Below are 23,935 nucleotides of genomic sequence, written 5' to 3'. Positions count from 1 at the left end.
TACAACATTTTTTATCCAATACAGAAAGATCTATGGAGTCTCTTAAAGTGACAGTGAGAAGAACATCTTATAAGAAACTCAGGTACGTCAATTACAAATCAACCACAGCAGATACAGGCATTAACAAGTTAGTCATGTCAAGCCTTTATTTACTCTTTAAACAGTGCCACAAAATGTTTCTGCAAAGAACCATTCTCTAAAGAATATGAGTAAGTGTGAAGAAGCTTTTAAAGAACGCAATTAATGGTCTCTACGAGAATATATTATATAAATTGCAGCTTATAGCCCAGAAATTATGGTACATTGCATAAAGTTTTTCAAACTGTTCAAACTAAAGGTTTTCCATGTGCACCATAAAAAAATTGATTGTCATAATGGTTCTCTAAATGATTCTCGAAGAACCATTTAACTGAACGAAATACACTTTAAGAAAAACCCTACAGAACTGTCTCTGGGTTGGTATCCTCAAGGATATGCTTTTAATGGCTTTAATTAATACTAAATATACATGAATGGTAATTTCATACCCTTAAATGTACATAAGAAATGTGTACTTTTGTACTTTAGCGAGAAAAAAAAATCACAAAGGTTTCAAAAGTATCTCCATTCATTACTCTGTAGGTAGAAGTATACTGTAGATTCTAGAGTTTAAAATACTTCTGTAGAAGTTTAGGTATCAACTCAAGCTTTTTACTCTTTAAGTAAAAGTGTTTAAAAATGTACATGTGCAGGTGTGATGGATCGCAGTATAAACCAATAGGGAGTCGGAATGGTATATGTTTATACTTCTCTACATCCAATCACAATCAGATTCACTCTATCTGGATGGAGAGATTTATCTGGATAGGGGTTTTATTGAACGATGAGAAGCCGGAATAAAAACCAGCTGAAATGAAATAGGAGTAACAAGACTGTTTTTATTAAAATGTAAGGAGTAGAAAGTTCAGATAATTGTGTGAAAATGTTAAATTATTACTCCAGTAAAATATAGATAACCTACATTTCTACTTAAGTAAGACTTCTTACCAGTTTGCCACGGGGGCGTCCTGAACTGGGGGAGGAGAGAGGTGGCTGCAGGTCCAGCCTGAAGGCCTCGGGATTCAATGGAAGAGAGGAAATTCATGATGGATGATTCAGAGGTGCTGCTCGTATCGAAGACACCAGATAAACCTGACCCAAAGCAGAGAGCAACATTAACTTGTGACTGAATTGGACAGAATCACATTTCACATGTTCCTATAAATATCAGTGCAGCTTTAAAAATTTGAATATCATTAAATAATTGATAATCGATAATTTATTTCGGTAATTCAGTTCAAAATGTGAAACTCATTTATTACATAGATGTATTAAAACACACAGAGTGATCTATTTTAAGAGTTTATTTCTTTTATTGATGATGATTTTGGCTTACAGCCAATAAAAACCCAAAAATCAGTGTCTCAAGTGTCAAGTCCTGCTGGAAAATGAAATCCGCATCTCCATTAAAGTTGTCAGTAGCAGAGTGAAGCATGAAGTGCTGTAAGATTTTGTGGGAAAACAAAACTGCACTGACTTTAGACTTGATAATAAAACACAGTGGATCAACACCAGCAGATGACACATATGTCTCTCCAAACCATCACTGATTGGTGGAAACTTCACACTAGACCTCGAGCAGTTTGGACTGTGTGTCTCTCCACTCTTCCTCCAGACTCTGATCCCTTGATTTACAAATGTAATGTAAAATTTACTGATGATCAGTGATGGATTGGAGAGACATGTCATCTGCTGGTGTTGATCCACTGTGTGTGCACTCAATACAAGATGTTTGCTCGATTTAAAGAAGCCTCCTCTGTGTTCTCACCTGTAGGATGGTGGGAGGTGGTGTAGGTTGGGAGCGAATGGGTGGAGGCATAGGTCTGTCGATGGAGAAGCTCCGCCTCCAAGTGTGTAGCACCATAACTGGAGCTAGTAGGAAAACAATGAATAAGATACAGGCATTAATAAAAACATCATTCCAACTTTACAATATACAGTACCAGTCACATTTTGGACACACCTTCTCATTCACAGTTTTTATATATTTTTTTAAATTCCTACATAGTAAATGAATACTAAAGTGATCCAGGCTATGAAGGAACACATAAGGAATCATGTAGAAACTTAAAAACGTTAAACAAACCAAAATACCCTTATCTGGGGTGCTGCTGACTTGTGGTTCCTGAGGCTGGTAATTGATGAACTGTGCAGCAGAGGGAACTCTTGCATCTGATGAGAGCCAGTTTCATCATAACGACTGACCTTCGTTTCTCCAATTTTTTCCCTCATTTTCTCCCCAATTTACACGACCAATGATCCAACCCACTCATTAGGACTCCCTTTATCACTAGTGATGCCTCAACACCAGGAGGGTGAAGACTAGCACACGCCTCCTCCGACACATGTGAAGTCAGACTCCGCCTCTTTTTGAACTGCTGCTAATGCAGCGTTGCTGAGTAGCATCACAGCGCTAACGCTCGGAGGAAAGCGCAGCGACTCGGTTCTGATACATCAGCTTACGACGCAGCCTTGTGCTGATCCACATCACCCTAGGAGTGATGAGGGGAAGGAGCGCCATCTACTGTACCCACCCAGAGAGAGAGCAAGGCCAATTGTGCTCTCTCAGGGCTCCAGAAGCTGATGGCAAGCTACATAAACAGGATTCGAACCGGCAATCTCCTGATCATAGCGGCTGCGCTTTAGACTACTGGACCACTCAAAGTAGTTCTTGCTTCTCATAATATAGATTAGAACATTACTCAAATATTCACTATTCACTGTATACCTGTAACTCTACCTCTTCACAACTTTACAACTGATGCTCTCAAACACATTAAGAGACAAGAAATTCAAGTAATTAACTCTTGGCGAGTTCAGCACAGCTGTTAACTGAAAGCCTGAATTCCAGGTGACTCTACATCATAAAGCTGACTGAGAAAATCCAGCAGAGATGTGTAAAATTGTCAACAAGTTGTGCTGAAAACCACTGAAGGGTTTTGACACTCATGACTGAATAGTTAGTTAAATAAGTACAATTTGAACTAACCTCAAAATAGAGCCAAGCTCTTATATAACCTGTACCAAGTTTTCAGGCATTCATTAGCTTATAGGGGCTATAAAAGACCAGGGGACTCAATTATAAAAAATACAGTGGATTCTATAGTGAAAGTCCTACACACACCAAACACTGTTTCCTCTTTACAAAACCACAGTCTTCTTCAAAACAAGTGCAGGTGAACCAGCCTCATGTTCTGCCTTTGTATCACCAACCTTCCTTTATCTTACTATCAGAATCTTGATTTATGCAGTATGAACTGATATGAAAATGGTTTACACCATTTTTTTATTTTTATTTTTATACATGTATTTAATATACAATTCTTGCCACTAATTCTTGCTCACTCTGTAGTGATTCGTAGGAGTATGCATGGCTCAAATCGTGCTTAAATATATGCATGTTTTCATGCAAAATATGTAGTGCTGTGCGGTACACCAGTTCATCCAGCGCAATGGTACCAGTTAGTATAACAAGCTAACACACTGGAGTAACGGTAGGTCAGCTCTGTGCAGGCAAATGCTTGTATCGCTCTGTCCTGCCTGGAGAAACATTATGACATAAGAACATCACTTTATCTGAGGAGCTCCTGCTGCTGTTCCTAACTGTATCAGTGTTTTTATCAGAGTAAAATAGATTAAATATAGAGCAATTATTCACCCAAATGGAAATGCGCAAACAATCCACAGCTCAGAGAAAAGTTCCTCTCATCCCCCAGATGAGCCCAGAACCGGTCGATTTATTTATCACAACTCCATAAAACTCTGGGTATGAGGTGTAATAAAGCTTTAAGAGCAGTAACTATAGCCCTGTTTAAATACATTAATACTGTAGCTTAAAGCATAATTTTAATGCACACTGAACTGAATTTATTTGTTAAGTGGAGAAACAAGGATACTGTGGCTGATTTTAACACTGTAACATCCAATATCTTCAGTAATCACATATTGTAAATTTGATACTAAACTTGTGTCTTACTTGTGCAATAGAGCTTGCATCCGGACTGCAATTGAAAAAACAGGAGAACCAGTGAGTTTTTGGCTTTCTCGGTCACATGACATCACGTTCAGTAGCTCCTCCATTTCCACTCGCTGTTGTGTTTAAGTGGATCTCCGTGGAAACGCGCGCCCAAAGCCTAATAACGGTGCTCGGCAGTGGATAAATTGGGCGATTAAGTATTTTAGGTCTGTTTATAGTGTTTATGAAAGTTTTAAAGGAATCTGTGTTAAAATTGTTGTCGTATCTCTTTTTAAGGGCTATTGTTTACATTCTTCAGCTGTTTTTCTGCTAATAGAAGCATATTGTTTTGATCGCAGTTAAACACAGTTTCACTTCCATGCCTCTATAATAGTCGTTATCTGCTGTGACCTTCACATTTAAGGCTATCTGAAAGTAGTTGAGCACAGAGTAACCAAATAATACAATCCAAAGCCAATACAGTTCAAAGCCCCACACATGGCTGTACTGTGCATAAAAGTACAAATTAATGCACAATATATATTAATGTAACAATACTTTCACAGCATTTAATAATTTACTTGTACTGTTAAATCATATTGTAGTGTTATTTAGGTATGTATTCAGAATAATGCACACTAGTGTTTCTCAGCCTGTGTTCTGGAGTCCTTTTTCTGCATTTTACACACCGACTTTACCTAAATAACAGGCTGTTAATGAGCTGATTTCTTTACATCAAGCCACAGTTTAGTTTGGTACAGGCTAATTATTGTGTAATTATTGTGTACTGAGCCTCTAATTATCAATCTGTCTCTTATTAACCTTCTATTTATCATTCTAATTATGTAAAAAGAACTTTCATAGCAGTAATAATTCACATATAAAAAGTATCATGCTTCACGTTCAAATCCAAGTTATTCAGCTTGCCATCAGCTGCCGGAGCCTTAAGAGAGCACAACTGGTCTTGCTCTCTCTGGGTGGGTAAATGGTGCTGAAGTATGAACTCAAGCTCCTTAACTTTAAGTTAAGGAGTAAAAGGACTGGTTTCACAACTAATTAAAGTAAAAAAGTAAATTTAAAAAATGCCTATATGGTATATCCATCTACTAGTGCATCTTAAAAAATCTGAGTATTACTGAAAAGTTACTTTATTTCAGTAATTCAGTTCAAAATGTCTCTCTAAACCATCACTGATCATCAGTAAATTTTACATTTCATTTAAAGGAAATCAAGGGAGCAGAGTCTGGAGGAAGAGTGGAGAGACACACAGTCCAAACTGCTTGAGGTCTAGTGTGAAGTTTCCACCAATCAGTGATGGTTTGGAGAGACATGTCATCTGCTGGTGTTGATCCACTGTGTTTATTATCAAGTCTAAAGTCAGTGCAGTTTTGTTTTCCCGCAAAGTCTTATGGCACTTACAGCTACTTTTATGGAGAAGTGGATTTCATTTTCCAGCAGGACCTGGCACACTGCCCACACTGCCTGACAATGACTTTTGGGTTTTCTAAAAGAAACAAACACTTAAAATAGATCACTTTATGTGTGTAACACATATATATAGTATATTTCACATTGAGTTTCACGTTTTTAAACGAATTACTGAATTAAATTAACTTTACAATGATATGCTTCATTCAGTTTGGGTTGTTTATCACCTGCACTTCTTAAAGAGACAGAACATATGATTAGCTAACTAAACTATCTAAATTGGAGGGAAAGATTAATTGTAAAAGTAAGTGAATGAGGAGAAGGAGGAGTGAAAGAAAACAAATAGTAGCTCAATAACTAATAACAATAGTTACTAATAGTTAATATCAATGGGAGACACGTGGCTCTTTACAATGTTTACATGGAGGCTACCTAACCTAGCTATAGCTATAGCATTGTAACTAGGTAATACACACATTAACAGCCTGTAGGTGAGGAAAATCACCCATTATTGATTAATATGCTCCTTTTATTTAACTACAAATACAGTGTACACAACTTTAAGAAGGTTACTACTATTCATGCGGGGTATAGCTAATGTTAACTAATAGTTAACCATAGAAAGTGCACAGTGCAAATCAGACCGGTTTTAAACACGAATAAACCGGTTTATTTAGCTAACCTTGCTGGACTTCATTTATTACTAGACTTTAAATCATGTCTGTGGTTGTGTAAAGTGTGTTCACAGCTCCAGAAAGCCTGTAAACTGCGTTAAAACCCGCGGTGTAGTCTCTGTGTTTATATGTAGCTATGTGTGTGTGTTTACTGCTGGATAGGTTAGGCCTCTAGTCCCCGGGATTTTCCTAGGAAGGTAACGGGGCCCCCTGCCACCTTCCCGCCAGCTTACCTGGTTGTTAGTCCGGCGGCAGGGCGCTCGTAGGCCCAGCCCGGGCTCTGGCCTGCCGCAGCCAGCGGCTCCCCGAAGCCCGGGCTCGGGTAGCTCCGGTCCATCGTCCGCTTTCCCCGGGACAACGTCGCGAAGCAGGCGCTCATGCAAGCCAGCGGCTCCGGGCAGCACACTCACATTTTCCCCCTCCGCTCGGATCCAGAGAGGCGCTGGGAGATCCCCCCGGGAATCTGCTGAGATCGCTGGCGGCGGTCAGAGGATACACACCCCCCTAAAAATACCCCCGATCAGCCAGCCGGAGCGCGGAGCTGCAGCCGGAGCGGCGCCCCGTCCCCGGTCAGTTCCTCCCGCTCACTTCCGACTCAGCTCGGCCCAGCTTCTGGAACTTCTGCAGGGTTTAATAAATAATGACCTGGAATAGTTTATATCCCACTTTATAACATTATCATCATCCCTTATTATATCTACTCTGGAAAAAAATAAGAGACCACTTAAAAATTATGATTTTACCAAATTGCCATAAATGGCATAAAGTTATCCAAAAGCAGTGTGTAAGACTGGTGGAGGTGAAAATGCCCAGATGCATGAAAACTGTGATTAAAAACCAGGATTATTCTACCAAATATTGATTTCTGAACTCTGAAAACTTTATGAATATGAAATTGTTTTCCTTGCATTTTTTGAGGTCTGAAAAATCTATTCTATTCAATTTGGAATTTGGGAAATTGTCCATAATTTATAGAATAAAACAACAATGTTCATTTTACTCAAACATATACCTATAAATAGCAAAATCAGAAAAAAACTGATTCAGAAACTGAAGTGGTCTCTTAACTTTTTCCACTGCTGTATAAAATATATCAATAACACCAGTTATAATTTGTTATTATAATATAATAACACCACCACTACATTGCTTTTTGCTCTTGTTATACTAAACTGATGAACTTATCATGTCCCAGCTGGCATTTCAACCTTAAATCAATGTTGGATTTGGTGTTGATTTTAAAAAGTGAATCAACATTGATATGGCAATGTTGTTTCAACGCTGTACGTTTAACCTTTATTAAACCATAACTCACTAAAAGTAGAAAATCCTATGGTTAACAGTGTTAACAATGATTTTACATCACTGTAGTAAAGCATAAAAGTATAAAAAATATTACCCATCACCACTACCAATCTGTTTCAACATCTGATCTTAAAAATACAACAGTAAAACTAATAGAACATGAACATTCCCCCAGGTGTGGTGAAGAATTGGTGCCAAATTAAAAATCAAGAACTGCAAATGGAAGTAAAAGCACTTTTTCATGCCTTTATCCAACAGTTTTTTAAACCGGATTGTTGATGAAATGTAAAATGCTAATTCAAAAGGCAGAAGGTTGAGGACATTATATTGATTCAACGTTAAAACAACAACAGCCATTACTTCAATCATATTTCAAACACATGGCTTTGATTGCAGCACGCATTCACTGTGGCATTGATTCAATACGTTTCTGCAATGTCAAAAGATTTATTTCAATCCAGTGTTGCTGGATTAATTTTTCACCAAGATCTTGCAGCAGCATTGATGATGGTAGAGTCTGAGCACTGCACAAAGCAGCTCTTCTCCATCCAGCACATCCCAAAGATTCTCAATGAGGTTAAGATCTGGACTCTGTGGTGAACTCTCTCAATCCATGTGTGAAAATGATGATGATATCATGCTCCCTGAACCCTGAACTCTTTCACAATTCCAGACCCATGAATCCTGACATTGTCATCTTGGAATATGGTTGTGTTCATCAGGGAAGAAATATAAAATCCATTGATGGAATAACTTGGTCTATATTCAGTATATTCAGGTAGAGTCAGCTGACCTCATTCTTTCAGCACATACTGTTGCTGAACCTCAACCTGCAGACCAACTGCAGCATCAACCAACCCCACATCATTAACTTACTTACATCCAGGTGGAGACTTTTTTTTTGCACAGGCAGTGAATTTTTTGTTGTCTTTTTTTACAACTGTACTTGAGGAACCTTTAAACGTTCTTGAAATTGACATTATTTAAACCATAATACGGATTAGAACATTACTGATCAGAGCCAGTTTTATCATAACGTTTTTGATGTTTTTTGCAATGACCGCACTTAAGGATACTTTCAGGATAAAAATAAGAGACCACTTAAAAATATGAGTTTCTTTGATTTTACCGAATTGAAAACCTCTGGAATTTAATCAAGAGGAAGATGGATGATCACAAACCATCAAACCACCAAACTGAACTGCATGAATTTTTGCACCAGGAGTAAAGCAGCATAAAGTTATCCAAAAGCAGTGTGTAAGACTGGTGGAGGAGAACATGATGCCAAGATGCATGAAAACTGTGATTAAAAACCAAGCAGGGATATTCCAACAAATATTAATTTCTGGTCTCTTAAAACTTTATGAATATGAACTTGTTTTCTTTGCATTATTTGGGGTCTGAAAGCTCTGCATCTTTTTTTTTTATTTCAACCATTTTTCATTCTCTGCAAATAAATGCTCTAAAAAATAATGTTTATTTTACTCAAACATGAACCTATAAATAGCAAAATCAGAGAAACACATTCAGAAACTGAAGTGGCTTCAATTTTAGCTCATTTTCAGAAGCATCTTACTGAGACAAATATGAGACAAATAAATGACATTATTTGCTGTTTATTTCTTACTAATTAAATTAGAGTAAAGCAATACCACAAACATAAACTTATCAAAACATTAAAAGATTAAAAAAAACAACAACAACAACACTGAGGCATAGAAATGGTCCAAAAAGTAGCAGAGCCTTATAAAACCAAAACTACATCCTTCAAAAGAAATAAATCTATTCCATTTTATAGAGGGAGTCTGTAGGACAACAGAGTGAGTGAGTGAGTATTAAACTGTAATTGGGCGGATTTAGAGAACCAGAAAAGATTTAATAAGACCTAAGGAGACGAAATGAACAAAAACAAAAAACAACAGTACTATTCTATTATAAATGAGGAAACCTAACCTTATTATCGTAGTCAGAGGTTTTATATAAAATAAGAGGTAAATTTGGTTTTGTTCAGTAGGTCACAATTAGCAGATTGAGGTCCATAAGAATCAATTTCCTTCATCAAAAAACCTTCAAATAAATAAAGTAGTCTAATCTTTGCATTCAGTATAAGAAATGCATAATAATTAAGTTAAACAGTGTCTAGCAGAAATGACCTGGCAACCTGGCTCAGTAGGTCACTGCGAAATGAAACACTTCATTTCATCATTGGCACCTTGTGAAAGTGTCATTAGTGTAAAACCATTACAGACTTAATTAATATCAAAAACTGCTCAAAAATTACTCTGAAATGAATCTGAAACATTTTTAAGCTACAACTGGACTCAATCCAACGATGTGTGGTGAACGCCAATGTTATCTGCGAAGGGTGCCTGGTCTGGACCTGTGAAAAACAGATTATTTTTTACTATTAAAATAAAAAACAATATAAAACACTAAAGCACACCATATACCTGTGCTAGTATTTGCCCCTAAACCTAATAACTTGTATGTGCCAACTGCAATCAAGCTTTACTGAGAACAAATTTAGTTCCACTCTTCTTTACAGAATTGTTTTAATTCAGACATATTGGATGATTTTCCAGCATAAACATACTGTTTAAGATCATCCACAGCATCTAAATCTTTATAACTTTAACCAGACCCTCCAAAACCTTCATTTAGTTTTTATTTTTTAAGTCATTCAGAGGAGGACTTTTTGTTTGTGTGCTTTGGGTCATTGTCCTGCTGCAGAACCCAAGTACACCTGAGCTTGAGGTCATGAACAGATGGACGGAACTGATTCTCCTTCAGGATTTTCTGGTAAACAGCAGAATTACTGATTCCATCTATTACAGCAAGTTAGTCTAGCAGCCCCAGACCATCATCACACACACACTACCACCACCATGTTTCACTATGTTCAGTATGATGTTCATTTTCTGAAATTATTAAAAAGTTCCACTTTTGTCTCGTCAGTCCAAAGAATATTTACCCAAAAGTTCTGGAGATCATCAAGATGTTTTTGGCAAATGTAAAATTAACATTTGTGTTGTTTTTTTTTATCCACAGTCTTTTTTTTTGAGCACTTGCTCTGTATTAGCATGGACAGATAGCATGCTGGCTAATGTAGAAAGCTACATTTTGAGCCATCAGCCACTTTCTTCAATGCATCACGTTTCTTCAAATTATCTCTGTAAATATGCAACTATGAATAAGCATATAAGCTTCTTTTCCATGTTACACTGCTATAAGTAGGAACTACATGCTTGTAGGAGAAAATGGGTATCTTGATCTGCTGTGTCTATGATTGGTCAGAAGCTTTTGTTGGGCCAGCTAGCTTAGAATATCACTTTACAACAATTTAATTGCCTAAATTTGCCTTAAACTTACACCCTGCACAAGGTGCGCTGTGATGCTCATTGCTATCTCACACACCACCAACAGTCTATTTTTACGCCTTCCATCTGGATCGTTTAAACAGCAACAGAGCTTCTGAATATATCTATACTGATGGGTGTGGTGGTCTGGAAATGAGCTGTGTTCAGGTCAATTTCTGGCGTATTGCTCCTGTATCTTGGAAGCAGAAAACACAGGTGCTCCACTGAATGAATACAACCAAGGCAGATGCCAACAGTCAGATGTTCATTGCTATCTTGGCAACACAGGTGCACCCCTTCTCTTTACACACAAACAGCATCACAAACCGAACTTGTACAGAATGCAAAATAAAATAAATGTTATTTTAACATAACCGTAAATGAGCTGCTAGTACACCTTTATGCAGTTTGCTCTGCTGAGAAGCGTTGGAACACATCCAGGTAGCTGCGCTGTTGAAATAGCAATCTGCCAAAGTCAGAGCGCACCTGGCTCTTAAAGGGAATGTAAGGCAATTAAAACGCTGATTGATTTATTCCACTTTATTTAAATTAAAACATTATTTATGCATATTTCGAGCTGTGCATGGTGTACTTTGCCCATCGTTACGATAGCAAAGACACACTGACACGCCCTAAATCAAGCTGCACGGTGCACGGTTGATGGCTCTACTATAGATCGCTAAAAAAGGGCCATGTGTCTTTTGCTATTTGCGCTAAATTGTGGCTGCAAATCACATCCTCCCATAGGAAATGATTGATGTTTACAGGATTAATCTGCCGAGCATAGAGGAGGCGTGACTAATAAGCAGCCCTATTATATATTTATAATCATTTATGTAAATATATAAGTATGTGGGTGCATTAGGCTGTGAGAATATAAACTGACAGCTGTGTGTGAACTGACTCACAGCTCTGGGCAGTTACAGAGTCACGCTAAATCTGGTATGTGGTTCAGAAACAGCCTCAGCATTGAGTGCACTGATCTCTCCAGAGCGAAGGTCACCAGTCTCACCACTGTTCAGGAGCTCTGCTGTCCTGGTAACACTAATGCAGCAGGTTAATAAGATAAAGCAGTTAGTTAATACCCGGGATATGGAGGCGGTGGAGCATCGTGGGGTCCAGTGCGGGCGACGGCCTGCTCGTAGGAGGGGAGGCCGTGGTCTTCTGACCCGTCTATAGAAGGCGGGGCTGGGATGGTCTGCAGTGAAACTTCCTCCAGTCTCCGGATGATCACTGACGCATTACTGCGCCTGGACCTCGACCTGATAGGCCTGAATCATCAAAGACACCAAAAAACACCAATAACTACATAGTAAATGAATAGTGAAGTGATTCAGACTATGTAGGAACACATAAGGAATCATGTAGTAACTTAAAAGTGCTCTTATCTGGGAAACTTGCAGAAACTTGTGGTTTCTGAGGCTGGTAACTCTGATTAACTCTTGCGCTTCTATTCCTGGGGTGGTCCTAATGAGGGCCAGTTCCATCATTAAGTTTTTTAAATGGTCTTTGTGGTGACTGCACTTGAGGATACTTTCAAAGTTCTTAAAACGTTTCAGATTGACTGACATTCATTTCTTAAAGTATTTTTTCTTTACTTAGTTGAGTAGTTCTTGCCACAATATGGATTAGAAATAAAATGAAAGGCATAAACCCAATTCCTTCATTACGCCTACATTAATATTCCTGAGCTTTTGGGAGAATATGACAGCTCCAAAGAAACAGAAAATAGACAGCGAATGCACGTTGGGAAAATGACAATTTTTTAACTGAGTTTAGAGGGAAGTGTGTTTAATATGTTTAATATTTCAGGAATCAATTGCTGTAATGAAGAAGAATAATAATATTAAGAGATATTATGAAACGAAACATCAATTAGAAAAATCTTAGTTTACACAAAATTGTGAAAGATAGATAAAGATAGTAACTCAAATAAAACAGTGTGTAAATGATAGTAGTCAAAAAACATATTATTATAAGTAACATATTTCATTATTTGTTTTATAACAGAGTCTATGGCCCGTGACACATGTATTTCTCCTTCTGGCCCCCAACAAGAAAAGTTTGGACACCCCTGGATTAGAACATTACTCAAATATTCACTATTCACTGTATACCTGTAACTCTACCTCTTCACTACTTTACTTTAACTGATGCTCTCAAACACTTTATTAAGAGACAAGAAATTCAAGTAATTAACTCTTGATGAGTTCAGCACAGCTGTTAACTGAAAGCCTGAATTGCAGGTGACTCTACCTCATAAAACTGACTGAAAAAATGCAGTAAAAATGTCACCTAAGGATGTAAAATATATATATATAACCATATTCTGGTTTGTTTAACACTTTTTTTTTGTTATTTAACACTAAATACTTTCATATGTTGTTCTTCATAGTTTGGATAACTTTAGTTTTAATCTACAATGTAGAACATTTTAAATAATGACAAAACACTGAATTTAAAATGTGACAAAACTTTAGACTGGTTCTAAATCATGCTAACAGAGATGGCACCAGCCTAACAAAAGCTAAAAAGTACTGGTTCAGATATTCTAGCAAAAATTAGATCTTTTTATGCCATTGAACTACTTTAATAAGATTTAAGCAAAGTGCCTTGGCTGTGATGTCAGCAAAGGTAAAGATTAGGGATTAGTATCATAATAATTAATAATGAATAATAATAAAATTAATTTTGCATTACCAATTTAAATAATGAAAGCAGAGATTTAGATTTAGAGAAAAAAAACACAAACACTGATGACATTATGACATCAGTAAATAAAAAAACACACATGACTAATAATTATGGAAGTTATGGATGATTATGGTGTGTAGCTGGCAGCTCCTTACCCTGCAAACCGTTCACTTTTACCACAGCGCTTCTGGCAGGAGTACCAGATGAGGAGACCCACAATAATAAGGGCGACGCCTCCTGCGATCAGACCCACCAGCAGCGCCGTCACGTCCAGTCTAGTGGGCCGTGAAGTATGATCTGTAAACATATTTAAAAAATGAACAAAATCATCAAATTGCACTTACAGTATCTCACAAAAGTGAGAACACCCCTCACATGTTTGTAGATATTAAGTAGTTTGTGTACAGCTTGTATAACAGTGTAAATTTGATTTTTCCTTCAAAATAACACACAGCCATGAGCCATTAATGTATAAACCACTGGCAACAAGTGGAAATCGCCAAATTGTGCCCAATTAGCCATTTCTCTCGCAGGTGTCATGTGACTAATTAGTGTTACAAGGTCTTAGGTGTGAAAGGGGAGCAGGCTTGTTAAATTTGGTGTTTTTGGTTCAATTCTCTCATACTGGCCACTGGATATTCAACATGCCACCTCATGGCAAAGAACTATCTGAGGATGTGACAGAAAAAGAATTGTTGCTCTACATAAAGATGACCTATACTATAAAAAGTTTGCTAACACTCTAAACCTGAGATACATCACGATTGTCAACAAGTTCATACAGTAGTTTTCTAGAACAGGTTCCACTCAGACAGACAGGCCTCCGCAGGGTCGACCAAAGAACTTAAATCCACGTGTTCAGCGGTTGGCTTTAAAAATATAGAAGCAGCAGAGGTTTAAGAAGTGGGAGGTCAGCCTGCAGTGATCAGACCATACACCACACACTGCATCAACTCTGTCTGCATAAAACAGTCCTAGAGGAAAGCCTCTTCTGAAGCTGATGCACAAGAAAGCCTGCAAACAGTTTGCTGAAGACAAGCAGTCCAAGAGCATGGATTACTGGAACCACATCCTATGGTCTCAGGAGTCCTAGACAAACTTTTGTTGTCTCATAAGTTGTCCAGCATGTGTGGTGGCATCCTGGTGAGGAGTATTAAGGCAACTGTCACTCGTCTACAGTCAAGCATGGTGGTGGTAGTATCATGGTCTGGGGCTGTATGAGTGCTCCCAGGACTGGAGAGCTGAATTCAAACATGTAATGTGACATTCTAAAGCAGAGCACGATCCCCTTCTAAGTTTCCGAAAGAATCTGTGGGGCATCCTCAACTAAACGATGGAGGAGCACAATATTTCTAACATATGTTCTAATGAGCTTAAATTTAAATATTTTTAAGGTATTAATACTAATTTACATTTGTTAACAGTGTAAAAGAAGCTCCAATATTAAAATTAAACAAATAAGGACCAGGTTGGTTTCGTCCAACCAGCTTCTAAATAAATGCAAAATATAAACATGCAAATGAGGCAAAGCTATGTGTGTCAGGAACCCTAACTGAGAGTAAACATTCTGTAACACTCTTAAAACAAAGTGAAATAAAAAGGAACATTTAGTTCCTTAAGATCAAGGTAACAATGTCAAAAACCTTGAGAAAATCTGCACATAAACTGAATAAGTTAAACATCAATTAAGGTAATATTTTTATAAAAGTTAGATATTAGATATATTTGGGAATTGACTCAAGTACAGGAAACGCATTTCTGGACAAGCTGAGAGATACAGAAAAAACACAATGGGTTGGATTATGCAGATTCACACTGTTTAAAGAAAATATTTGCTATTTGAGTTTATCTGATTTACATTTAAGAACATTTTAGGGTGTTTTCACACCTAAAAAAACTGGATCTCATTTGAACTATGGTTAAAATCAGTGTTGTCTTTGCTATCGTAACAATGAGAAAAGTACTCCTTGAACAGCTCTAATTATCTTAATTAATCATGGGTGTGGCTTACTGTGGGCGTAACATGAAATAAACCAATCAGTGTGTCACTTGCTCATCATTCTCTTTAAGAGTCAGGTGAGCTCTGACTTTGGCGGATTGCTATTTTAACAGAGCAGCTACCTGGCTGTGTCCAACGCTTCTCAGCAGAGGAAACTGACCTGCTTGTTCATGTTGTTTTAAGATGTGTGAGGAGCTCATTTACGTGAACTGCATTTTTGGGAAGGCTCCAGTGTTGCCAAGATAGCAATGAACGTCTGACTGTTGACGTCAGTCTAGGTTGTATTCAGTCAGTGGAGCACCTGTGTTTTCTGATGCCAAGATAAAGGAGCAAAACACTAGAAATTAACCTAAACACACCTCATTTCCAGACCACCACACCCTTCAGTGTAGATATATTCAGAAGCACTGGTCACATGGTCAGAGGACAGTTTCATTTTACAAGGAAATGTATTTAATATAAGCAAACTATCTCTCAGACGTACCGCTCATGCCCACACTGATTGTTGTCTCGTTTACTCAGTAAAAGTTGGCCAGCCGGTTTATGATGACAGATAAACTCTGACTCAGCAGCTGTTTAATAGAGCTGTACAGGATTCTGCTGCTCTTCCTCATAATAAACGCATAAATAAATCATGAAATAATAAACTTACCTTCTGTATACTTCTTCCAGAAAGCATTCTGTACAAAACAAACACAATATAATACATCAGACAGACAATCTGCAATTTATATCATACATTAAATATAAATAGCAACATGACTCATTAATATAATACCATTATAAATGTAAAGTAAAGGCTTAAAAAGATGTGTAAAGCTCCAAGAGTGGGTTCGCACATTTACACAGCCAATTATAAACCCGTTTACTGTATGATTTATACAATTTCTCTGTTATGAATCACATTTTATAGCCACTTTATATATGAAAAACTAATTATAAATTAGTTTAAACTTAAAGAATTCTAAAAGTTTATTGTATAAAATTAATATATACACAATATAAACTATATACACTATATAGTCTTTTCAATTTTCCTTTTACAAAATATTTTATTTTATTATAATATTTATCATATTTCATCATTATTTTATGAATGTGTTATTCTATTACGGCTGAATAAAGCCTTAACTTTTACTGTATTATAATAATATCTCAGTGTATTTTTGGTTATTTTAAATATAAAATATTTAAATATGCTGAGTTACTGAGTTTAAAAATGTGCTAGTGTAGCTCCAATTCTGTTAAACTGTAAAATACTGCATGTTATTGCATTAACATCGACAACCCTAAAAATAAAATAAAATAAAATAAAATAAAATAACGGTGGTGTTAAATTACCCAGCCTTGTTTAGCACCCTTACTGAAGCTCAGTGATCACTTGTTCAGCAGGAAATCAGCGAGTTCGTACTGTTTGCAAGCTGTTGTGTTCTATATTTGACAACCCTGAGTGTGGATATAGGATTGCGGGAATGGTTGTAGGCAGATTAGATTACATTAGCATGACGTACGGCACAGTTCTAATAAGAAAATACTGGCTGAAGCTCTGCTGACAAGAGCTGTTGCTGCTTAAAATCAGTGTGTTTTCTTAAAATTTGATGATACATCCTGATCCTATTATGAGTTACTACAGAAAATATAATCCCTAATGCTCCTTTAATTTTCTGTAAGAAAATTGAGAATAACTAGTATACAAGATTATAAAAGATTCAGCAGTTAAGCAGCACAGTTACAGTCAATAGGTCAGTAGTCAGTGGGAGTAATGTGGGTAATGAATAGCAGTAAATTGATTACTCATGATAGTAGAAGCAGACTTTGTCCAGAAGTGAAGGAACTACTCAACTGTATCTGGAATATTCTCGAAAAACTCCCGAGCTTCCTCATAGTTACACACTTCTTCTACACACTCCCGCTCCAGATTCCCCGGCGTGAACATTTCAAAATCAAATCGATTTAACAGCAGGTGTCTCCCCAAGAACTTACTGGCCTCCTCCTCGCCCACAAACACTGTACAGAAAAAAACAACAGAGAACAATTACAGCACTGAAACAACACAGATCCAACAGAAAACAGCATAACATAATGTTCTGTACTGTAGATTAATACTAAAATCATCCACACTATTACGAAAAACTAAATATGTTTTATATTTTTAGATCCTTCAAAGTTTTGGCTGGATTCAGGAGTTCAGGCTTTCAGTTAACAGCTGTGCTGAACTCATCAAGAGTTAATTACTTGAATTTCTTGTCTCTTAATAAAGTGTTTGAGAGCATCAGTTAAAGTAAAGTAGTGAAGAGGTAGAGTTACAGGTATACAGTGAATAGTGAATATTTGAGTAATGTTCTAATAAATATTATGAGAAGCAACAACTACTCAACTAAATAAAGAAATGTAAACAAAAATGACAGGTGCATTAGAAAAAAAGACCATTAAAAACATTATGATTATGGAACTGGCACTCATCAGGATCACACCAGGATTACTACATGATTCCTTATGTGTTCCTTCATAATCTGATAGATCACTTCACTATTCATTTACTATGTAGGAAAAACTAAAAATATTAAATGAGAATTCAAAGCTGACCTTGAGACATTTACAGTTAAAACTCAACTAGAAATGCACACAATATTTAGAAACAAATAATGTTTAGCTGAATTAATGCAGTAAAGCAATGAAATAATTCATCCTGAACAATGATTTATTATTTTTTAAAGCCATACAGTGTTTTGTTGGCGTGTCTGCTGGGATGTTAGAAATGTTCACTGTCCAGTTTTTGCTATTTATAGGTTTATGTTTGAGTAAAATGAACATTGTTGTTTTATTCTATAAACTACAGACAACATTTTTCCCAAATTCTAAATAAAAATATTCTCATTTAGAGCAAGAGAAAACAAGTTCATATTCATAAAGTTTTAAGAGTTCAGAAATAATCCATATTTGTTCTCCTCCACCAGTCTTACACACTGCTTTTGGATAACTTTATGCTGCTTTACTCCTGGTGCAAAAATTTAAGCAGTTCAGTTTGGTTTGATGGCTTGTGATCATCCATCTTCCTCTTGATTATATTCCAGAGGTTTTCAATTTGGTACAATTAAAGAAACTCAATTTTTTAATGGTCCCTTATTCCCCCCACCCCCCCTCCCCCCACAAGCTGTATATTAAGGATTAAGCATTGGTGAAAAAAAAACATGTTTAGTGTTTAGTATTCACTACTCGACCTTCAGACAAATGTTTAAATTTGATGCATCCCTCATCATAACAAGGCAAAAGAAGCAGAAACTAATCAATCTCTGCTGCCCTGCCTCTGTGTCTACTGACTGATATAACTAAAACAAAAACAAGCTTTGGATATAATGATAACATTACCTATTACAATTCAATGAAACGTAAATGGCAGTTTATTGCTACATATAGAACAACATACAGAACAACACCTGCTGGAAAATGAAATCTGCATCTCAATAAAAGTTGTCAGTAGCAGAGGGAAGCATGAAGTGCTGTAAGATTTTGTGGGAAAACAAAACTGTACTGACTTTAGACTTGATAATAAAACACAGTGGATCAACACCAGCAGATGACATGTCTCTCCAAACCATCACTGATTGGTGGAAACTTCACACTAGACCTCGAGCAGCTTGAGGTCAAGGTGGCGTTTTCACTAAGTCCTGTTACTGTAACACATTACCCCATCTAAAACATCTGGAACGTTCTACATGTCACATCTACAACAGGAAGTGACATCAGATGGTTCTTTTCCAGATCATGGGAAGTACAAAATTCCTAAAGTTCCCTCATTAGTTTTTTTTTCTGTATATTTGATCTTATTGTAACGATGACTGAGAAGCTCAATCTCAACACTCACTCCTCTTACCTGAATTAATTCTTAAATCTTATTGGTTTATTTTTAAAATACAAATTTTGGAAAAAACACTAGAATGTGGTCAGTTTCCTCATGCTGTTAGCATAGCCACCATTTAGCTATTTTTCATGTTTTTTGCTAATTCTAGGGTAAAAACTCATTCCTGTTACTTTTGGTCCTGTTACTCAAAACATAAAGAGTAACATGAATTAGTGCCAGTAACAGGAGTGAGTGCCAGTCACAGGGGTGAGTGTCTACAACTACAATGTGCATGCATATTATAGTGATTTTATTGTCATAAATATTAATAATTTAAACAATGCAGTCAAAAATGTATTTAAAATAAGCACTTTCTTGTGACAAAATCAAAGGAATTAGTGAACTTGCTTTAAAATATGAGTTTTAAGTGTTACATGAGTTTTGTAATCATCTTCTGATTAGAAATCTAAAAAAAAAAAAAAAAGTAAAGCTGCCTGAGTTTGACCAGTACATGTTTTAAATTTAATTTCAAGTTAAATATATGTGTTATTAGATTAGATTAGAGTTGAAAAAAGACAAAAAATGAATGTATTATTATTATTATTATTAATAATACTAATACTAATAATAATAATAATAATTATTATTATTATTATTATTATTATTATTATTATTATTATGCTAAGATTCAATATACAAACTTCACCACTGGGAAAATTTAGCTGTGGAACTCTCCGTTCCACCTTAAATGTGCAGCTGTTGCATACAGACGCCTCTACACGCTGCCAATGTAACCACTGTACTATTTAAGGTGGAACGGATCAGAAACCTACCTGCATTTTCGTCGTCTTCCTCTGAGATATCTATAAACCTCGCGTGAAGAAAATATCCACAGAAGGTGAGATTAAACAGCACTAGCAGGTGTGTACGCATTTCTGGTCACCTGTAAAGAAAAAAGAAAAAAAGAAAAGCCGTCAAAACACGTTAAAAGACGTCAAAAGACGACAAAACAGGACAGGTCAGGTCTTCAGAGCTAGTTACGTTAGCTAGTTTTGGTGTTTACGTGCGTTTAGAGACAGGAAACACCTGTTGCTTAAACTCACCCACAGCTACAGTAGCTTAGCTAGGTACCTAGCTCACCTGTGCTCACCTTCAGCAGCTTATGTAGCCTCCCAGGTGTCGATGTCTGTCGTTTAATGGCTCCCCAAACGTCTTAATGTTCATTGTCGTTTCGATTCTGATGTTTTCGTCGTCATTCTCGTTCCAGGAAGCTTGTGTGTGTTGGTGTATGAGTGTGTGTTGACGGTGTGTAGAGGTGTGGGCTGTATATGGGGAAGCACCTGAGCACGCGCGCCGAGTACAGGTGAGTCTTCTCACCTGGATGAAAGTCCCTGAGGGGTGGAGTCATGAGGGAGTGCGTCACTCAGCCTAGAAGCCTGGAGCAGAACTGCAGCTGTACAACAGCTCTATTTCAGCAGCCCACACACACACACACACACACTGCTCACATTCCTCAACCTCACACACACACACACACACACACTGAGACAATAACCCCCCAGAGCAATGCAACATTATCTGCTGTACAACCCACTATAGACCTCTGACATTTAAAGGAGAAATCCGGTGTAAAATGGACTTGGTTTGTGAGAAACATGATAAAAAATATATATTTTTGTCAAATATTCCGCCTTAATTCTTCCCCAGCATTGCCAAATACAGGAAATTACAGGTCCAGGGTTAAGAAACACAGTATTGTACTTGTAAGCCAGCATTCTGTATGAACATAAAGCTAAAATAACCAGTAGATGGAGCTAAAAGCCCTGAAATTCCCAGCTAAAACATCAGATCCCAGACTTCCCACAAACTGTCTGTATAGTAACCATCATTATAATGATGATTCAGTTACCAGTAATCTAAACCAGTGGTAATGACCAGACCTAAAACAGAAACAAGTCTCTTACTAATAATGAGTAATGAGTGATAAGGACATTTTTAAACTAAGCTTAATGACATGTGATTTTTCATGTTTTATTATGTACAGTACATCTAGTTAAAGCTGATGTTGGTAAGTTTTTGATTTGGGGGATTTAGAGCCCTCTCTGGTGAGATTGGGTAATTGCATTGGTAACCGAGCATGTGAAAGAATCATTTTATAAAATGGGCGGGTGTGATGCGGTCTCCTTTCAGAGCAGATGAATTTGATTCCAGGTTATGTTCAGTCAGAGAGAGAGTTTTACTATGGGTAAATAACCTACTGAGCTCTGAGTTTCCTCTTCTGAAGTCTCCAATGCTCCACCAGCCACTCATGTACAGTAAAACTGAGCCGGATCCTCTTTTAGAGGCTGTACATGTGAGGTAAGTATGTAAAGACGCGTAACGTGGCCAGAAGAAGAATTCCCGTGAAAAGCAACCAGACACCCCAGTGTTTAGAATAAATATATTTTTAGGCTTAGCAGGGATGGTGGTTCCAGCACACTGGTACCATTAAACGCAATATTTTATCCCTTTTTATTTCCACTCAGAAATGCTTCTGCTTTCAGTTTAGAAACAAAAGAATACGGGCTGCCACTTTAACATAGGTTACTTTACTACATCCTGTTAGTCATCATTACCTGTGTGGGTGGAGTCTCCTTATACTTAACACTGATTGGTTTGCGGAATGTTTTTAGCTTGAAATGCGTCCCTTTCTAGGTGTTGTGCCGAATTCTGCTTACCTGCCAGAACCTGACTCCCTTTGAGTGCAGAAAGATTCCCCTCACATTCCTTTATTTCTGTTTATAAATAAGAGTTATCGTAATTTCCAGGGTTTAAGTCATTCATTTTTCACATGCTTTGAACACTGTGGCTTATTTAACGGGGCAATAATGAATTGTTTTTTTTTATTTACGGGCTAACGAGCTTCATGGTGCCAAAATGCCAGTTTAGCTGAAACTTTGGAAGTCTAAGCCTACTGTACATAAAATGTAAAAGTGCTTTACTTGTCCAAATAAACTGTTTTCAGTAGAGATAACAGTGTAGATTAATCCAGGTCTTGTCAGGACAACAAAGTATTTGCAGCTACTCGACTTCAGCATGAATCGTGCATTTAAAGTGGTGCTCCGATGGATAAAAAGCGGCGAGAAGTAATTTGCCAAAACAAGCCGAAGCGCAATATAGGCTAATGACACCTTCAGGGCAAAATCTGGACTACATTTCTCTTTTAATATTATACAATTTATTTTTGTGATCTTATGACTTTACTCTCGCGACTTTACCTGATAGACTTTTTTTTTCATCAGCCATGTTGAGCACTGTTTGCGGTTCATAACGCAATTTGTGTATGTAGTCTATTTAACTAAAAGTAACATCTTTCTGTGTTAATATATCATATAACATGGGCAACTGTGGCTTATATACGCAGCTGCAGCCTGTAAAGGTACAAACTCTCTTTTCTTTCTTAAATTAGTGGGTGTGGCTTACATTCAGGTGCGCTCAATAGTCCAGAAATTATGATAATATACAGTTAGAATTACCGCTCTAATAATGTTCAATCTGTCATGTTTTCTGGACATTTTTATGTAATGTTTTTAAACATTCTGGTGCAAATGTCGCTGAAACGTCACTTGTGTCTGTGTTTTCATTTATACTTTTTAAAATGGTACTTTTAATGCTACTTTTAAGTTATGTGAGGAACATTCTAATAACTTTGTGATGCAAACCATTATAATTCCATTATTATGTTTTGTATTATGTGTATATTATGATGTCAGAGAACAACCTTCTTTGAACCTTTTTAAAACGTTCCTAAATGTTCTTTTAGCTTGACTTTTGATCCCAAGATCAGATATTTACAGCCTAAATTTATGAGCCGTACATGAGTTAGAATCTAAAGAGCTGTGCCGCTACTCGAGGATCTTGTGTTTCTTTGCTGCTTAAATTTCAAATAAACTTGTTTCTGTCACATAAAAACACTGAGCTGGAGAAATTACAGCCGGCTGTGTCCTAAATCACAGTGTGGAGGATCTGAAGGATGGGGTATCAGTGCTGTCTGATGGCAGATGATAACCTCTGAACAGCACAGTGTTGGGTTGACTTGCTATAAAGCGTAAAGGCGTGCAGTACAGTGGCATACAAGTTATAAAATAATATCATGATGTTTCATGGTATTTTTGTGATAATGATACTCACATTAAATTACACACTTAATTACAAAACACTAAATTAAGAAAAAAAATCTATGAATACACTACTGCAACAAAATGAAAAATACATTTTATCACTGCATACGATATGATATGGCACACCCCTAACTGAGATATTAAAAAATATATAAAAAATGATCCAGAATGTCATGATTCTAATAATGCATAATAATGTCTCTAATAGATATATATTAGGGAAATGAACCGTGTAAATTTTTCTTTTGCTAAAAACAGTAAAAAGTAGTACCCTGATGTGGTAATTAGGGGTGGGTGATATAGCATCATATTTCAGGGTATAATATCGTTCACCATATTCAAAAATGTTGGCAATATTATTGCATATGATACGATGTGGCACACCCCTATTACAAATGTTTGGCCACCACGGTACCGTCACTTGTGTCACTTGCCTCACATTCCC

At 36.9% G+C, this 23,935-nt stretch overlaps 2 protein-coding genes across 4 annotated transcripts in view; both read right to left on the bottom strand.

Annotated features, from left to right (window-relative positions):
* qser1 (glutamine and serine rich 1) overlaps window positions 1–6,740 on the bottom strand; it is a 36,039-nt gene extending 29,299 nt beyond the window's left edge. Inside the window, exons 1-3 of the mRNA XM_022666017.2 lie at window positions 6,369–6,740; window positions 1,847–1,950; window positions 1,027–1,170 (exon numbers count right to left, since the gene is read on the bottom strand). Of these exons, the coding sequence (XP_022521738.2) occupies window positions 1,027–1,170; window positions 1,847–1,950; window positions 6,369–6,514 (394 nt within the window). The 5' untranslated portion in view covers window positions 6,515–6,740. The remainder of the gene's footprint in view (window positions 1–1,026; window positions 1,171–1,846; window positions 1,951–6,368) is intronic.
* A 2,300-nt stretch (window positions 6,741–9,040) lies between these two features.
* Window positions 9,041–20,788, bottom strand: prrg4 (proline rich Gla (G-carboxyglutamic acid) 4 (transmembrane)). 3 transcript variants are annotated; one of them, XM_049483722.1, is made up of 7 exons: window positions 20,481–20,788; window positions 20,164–20,273; window positions 17,333–17,496; window positions 16,142–16,169; window positions 13,646–13,787; window positions 11,882–12,058; window positions 9,041–9,820 (listed from the first exon to the last, which is right to left on the bottom strand). In XM_049483722.1, the coding sequence occupies exons 2-7, from the start codon at window positions 20,261–20,263 to the stop codon at window positions 9,793–9,795; spliced, it is 639 nt and encodes a 212-aa protein (XP_049339679.1). In that variant the 5' UTR covers window positions 20,264–20,273; window positions 20,481–20,788; the 3' UTR covers window positions 9,041–9,792. The 3 variants fall into 3 exon arrangements, with proteins under 3 accessions (XP_049339679.1, XP_022521721.2, XP_022521720.2); XM_022666000.2 differs by having other exon boundaries at window positions 11,882–12,067; window positions 20,471–20,782; XM_022665999.2 differs by having other exon boundaries at window positions 11,882–12,067; window positions 20,481–20,781.
* Between the last annotated feature and the right edge of the window lie 3,147 nt (window positions 20,789–23,935).

Source organism: Astyanax mexicanus, chromosome 9 (genome assembly GCF_023375975.1).
Source record: "Astyanax mexicanus isolate ESR-SI-001 chromosome 9, AstMex3_surface, whole genome shotgun sequence".
Classification (NCBI taxonomy): domain Eukaryota; kingdom Metazoa; phylum Chordata; class Actinopteri; order Characiformes; family Acestrorhamphidae; genus Astyanax; species Astyanax mexicanus.
The sequence above is the reverse complement of the archived record's forward strand: the minus strand, read 5'-3'. Positions and strand labels throughout refer to the sequence as shown.

Coding starts and splice junctions, on each gene's coding strand:
- prrg4 (XM_022666000.2), bottom strand. CDS start 20,263: ATGCGTACACACCTGCTAGTGCTGTTTAATCTCACCTTCTGTGGATAT. Junction 16,170..17,332: donor TCGAGAATATTCCAGATACA/GTTGAGTAGTTC, acceptor TGTTTTGTACAG/AATGCTTTCTGGAAGAAGTA. Junction 9,821..11,881: donor CCACCGCCTCCATATCCCGG/GTATTAACTAAC, acceptor TGTTTTTCACAG/GTCCAGACCAGGCACCCTTC.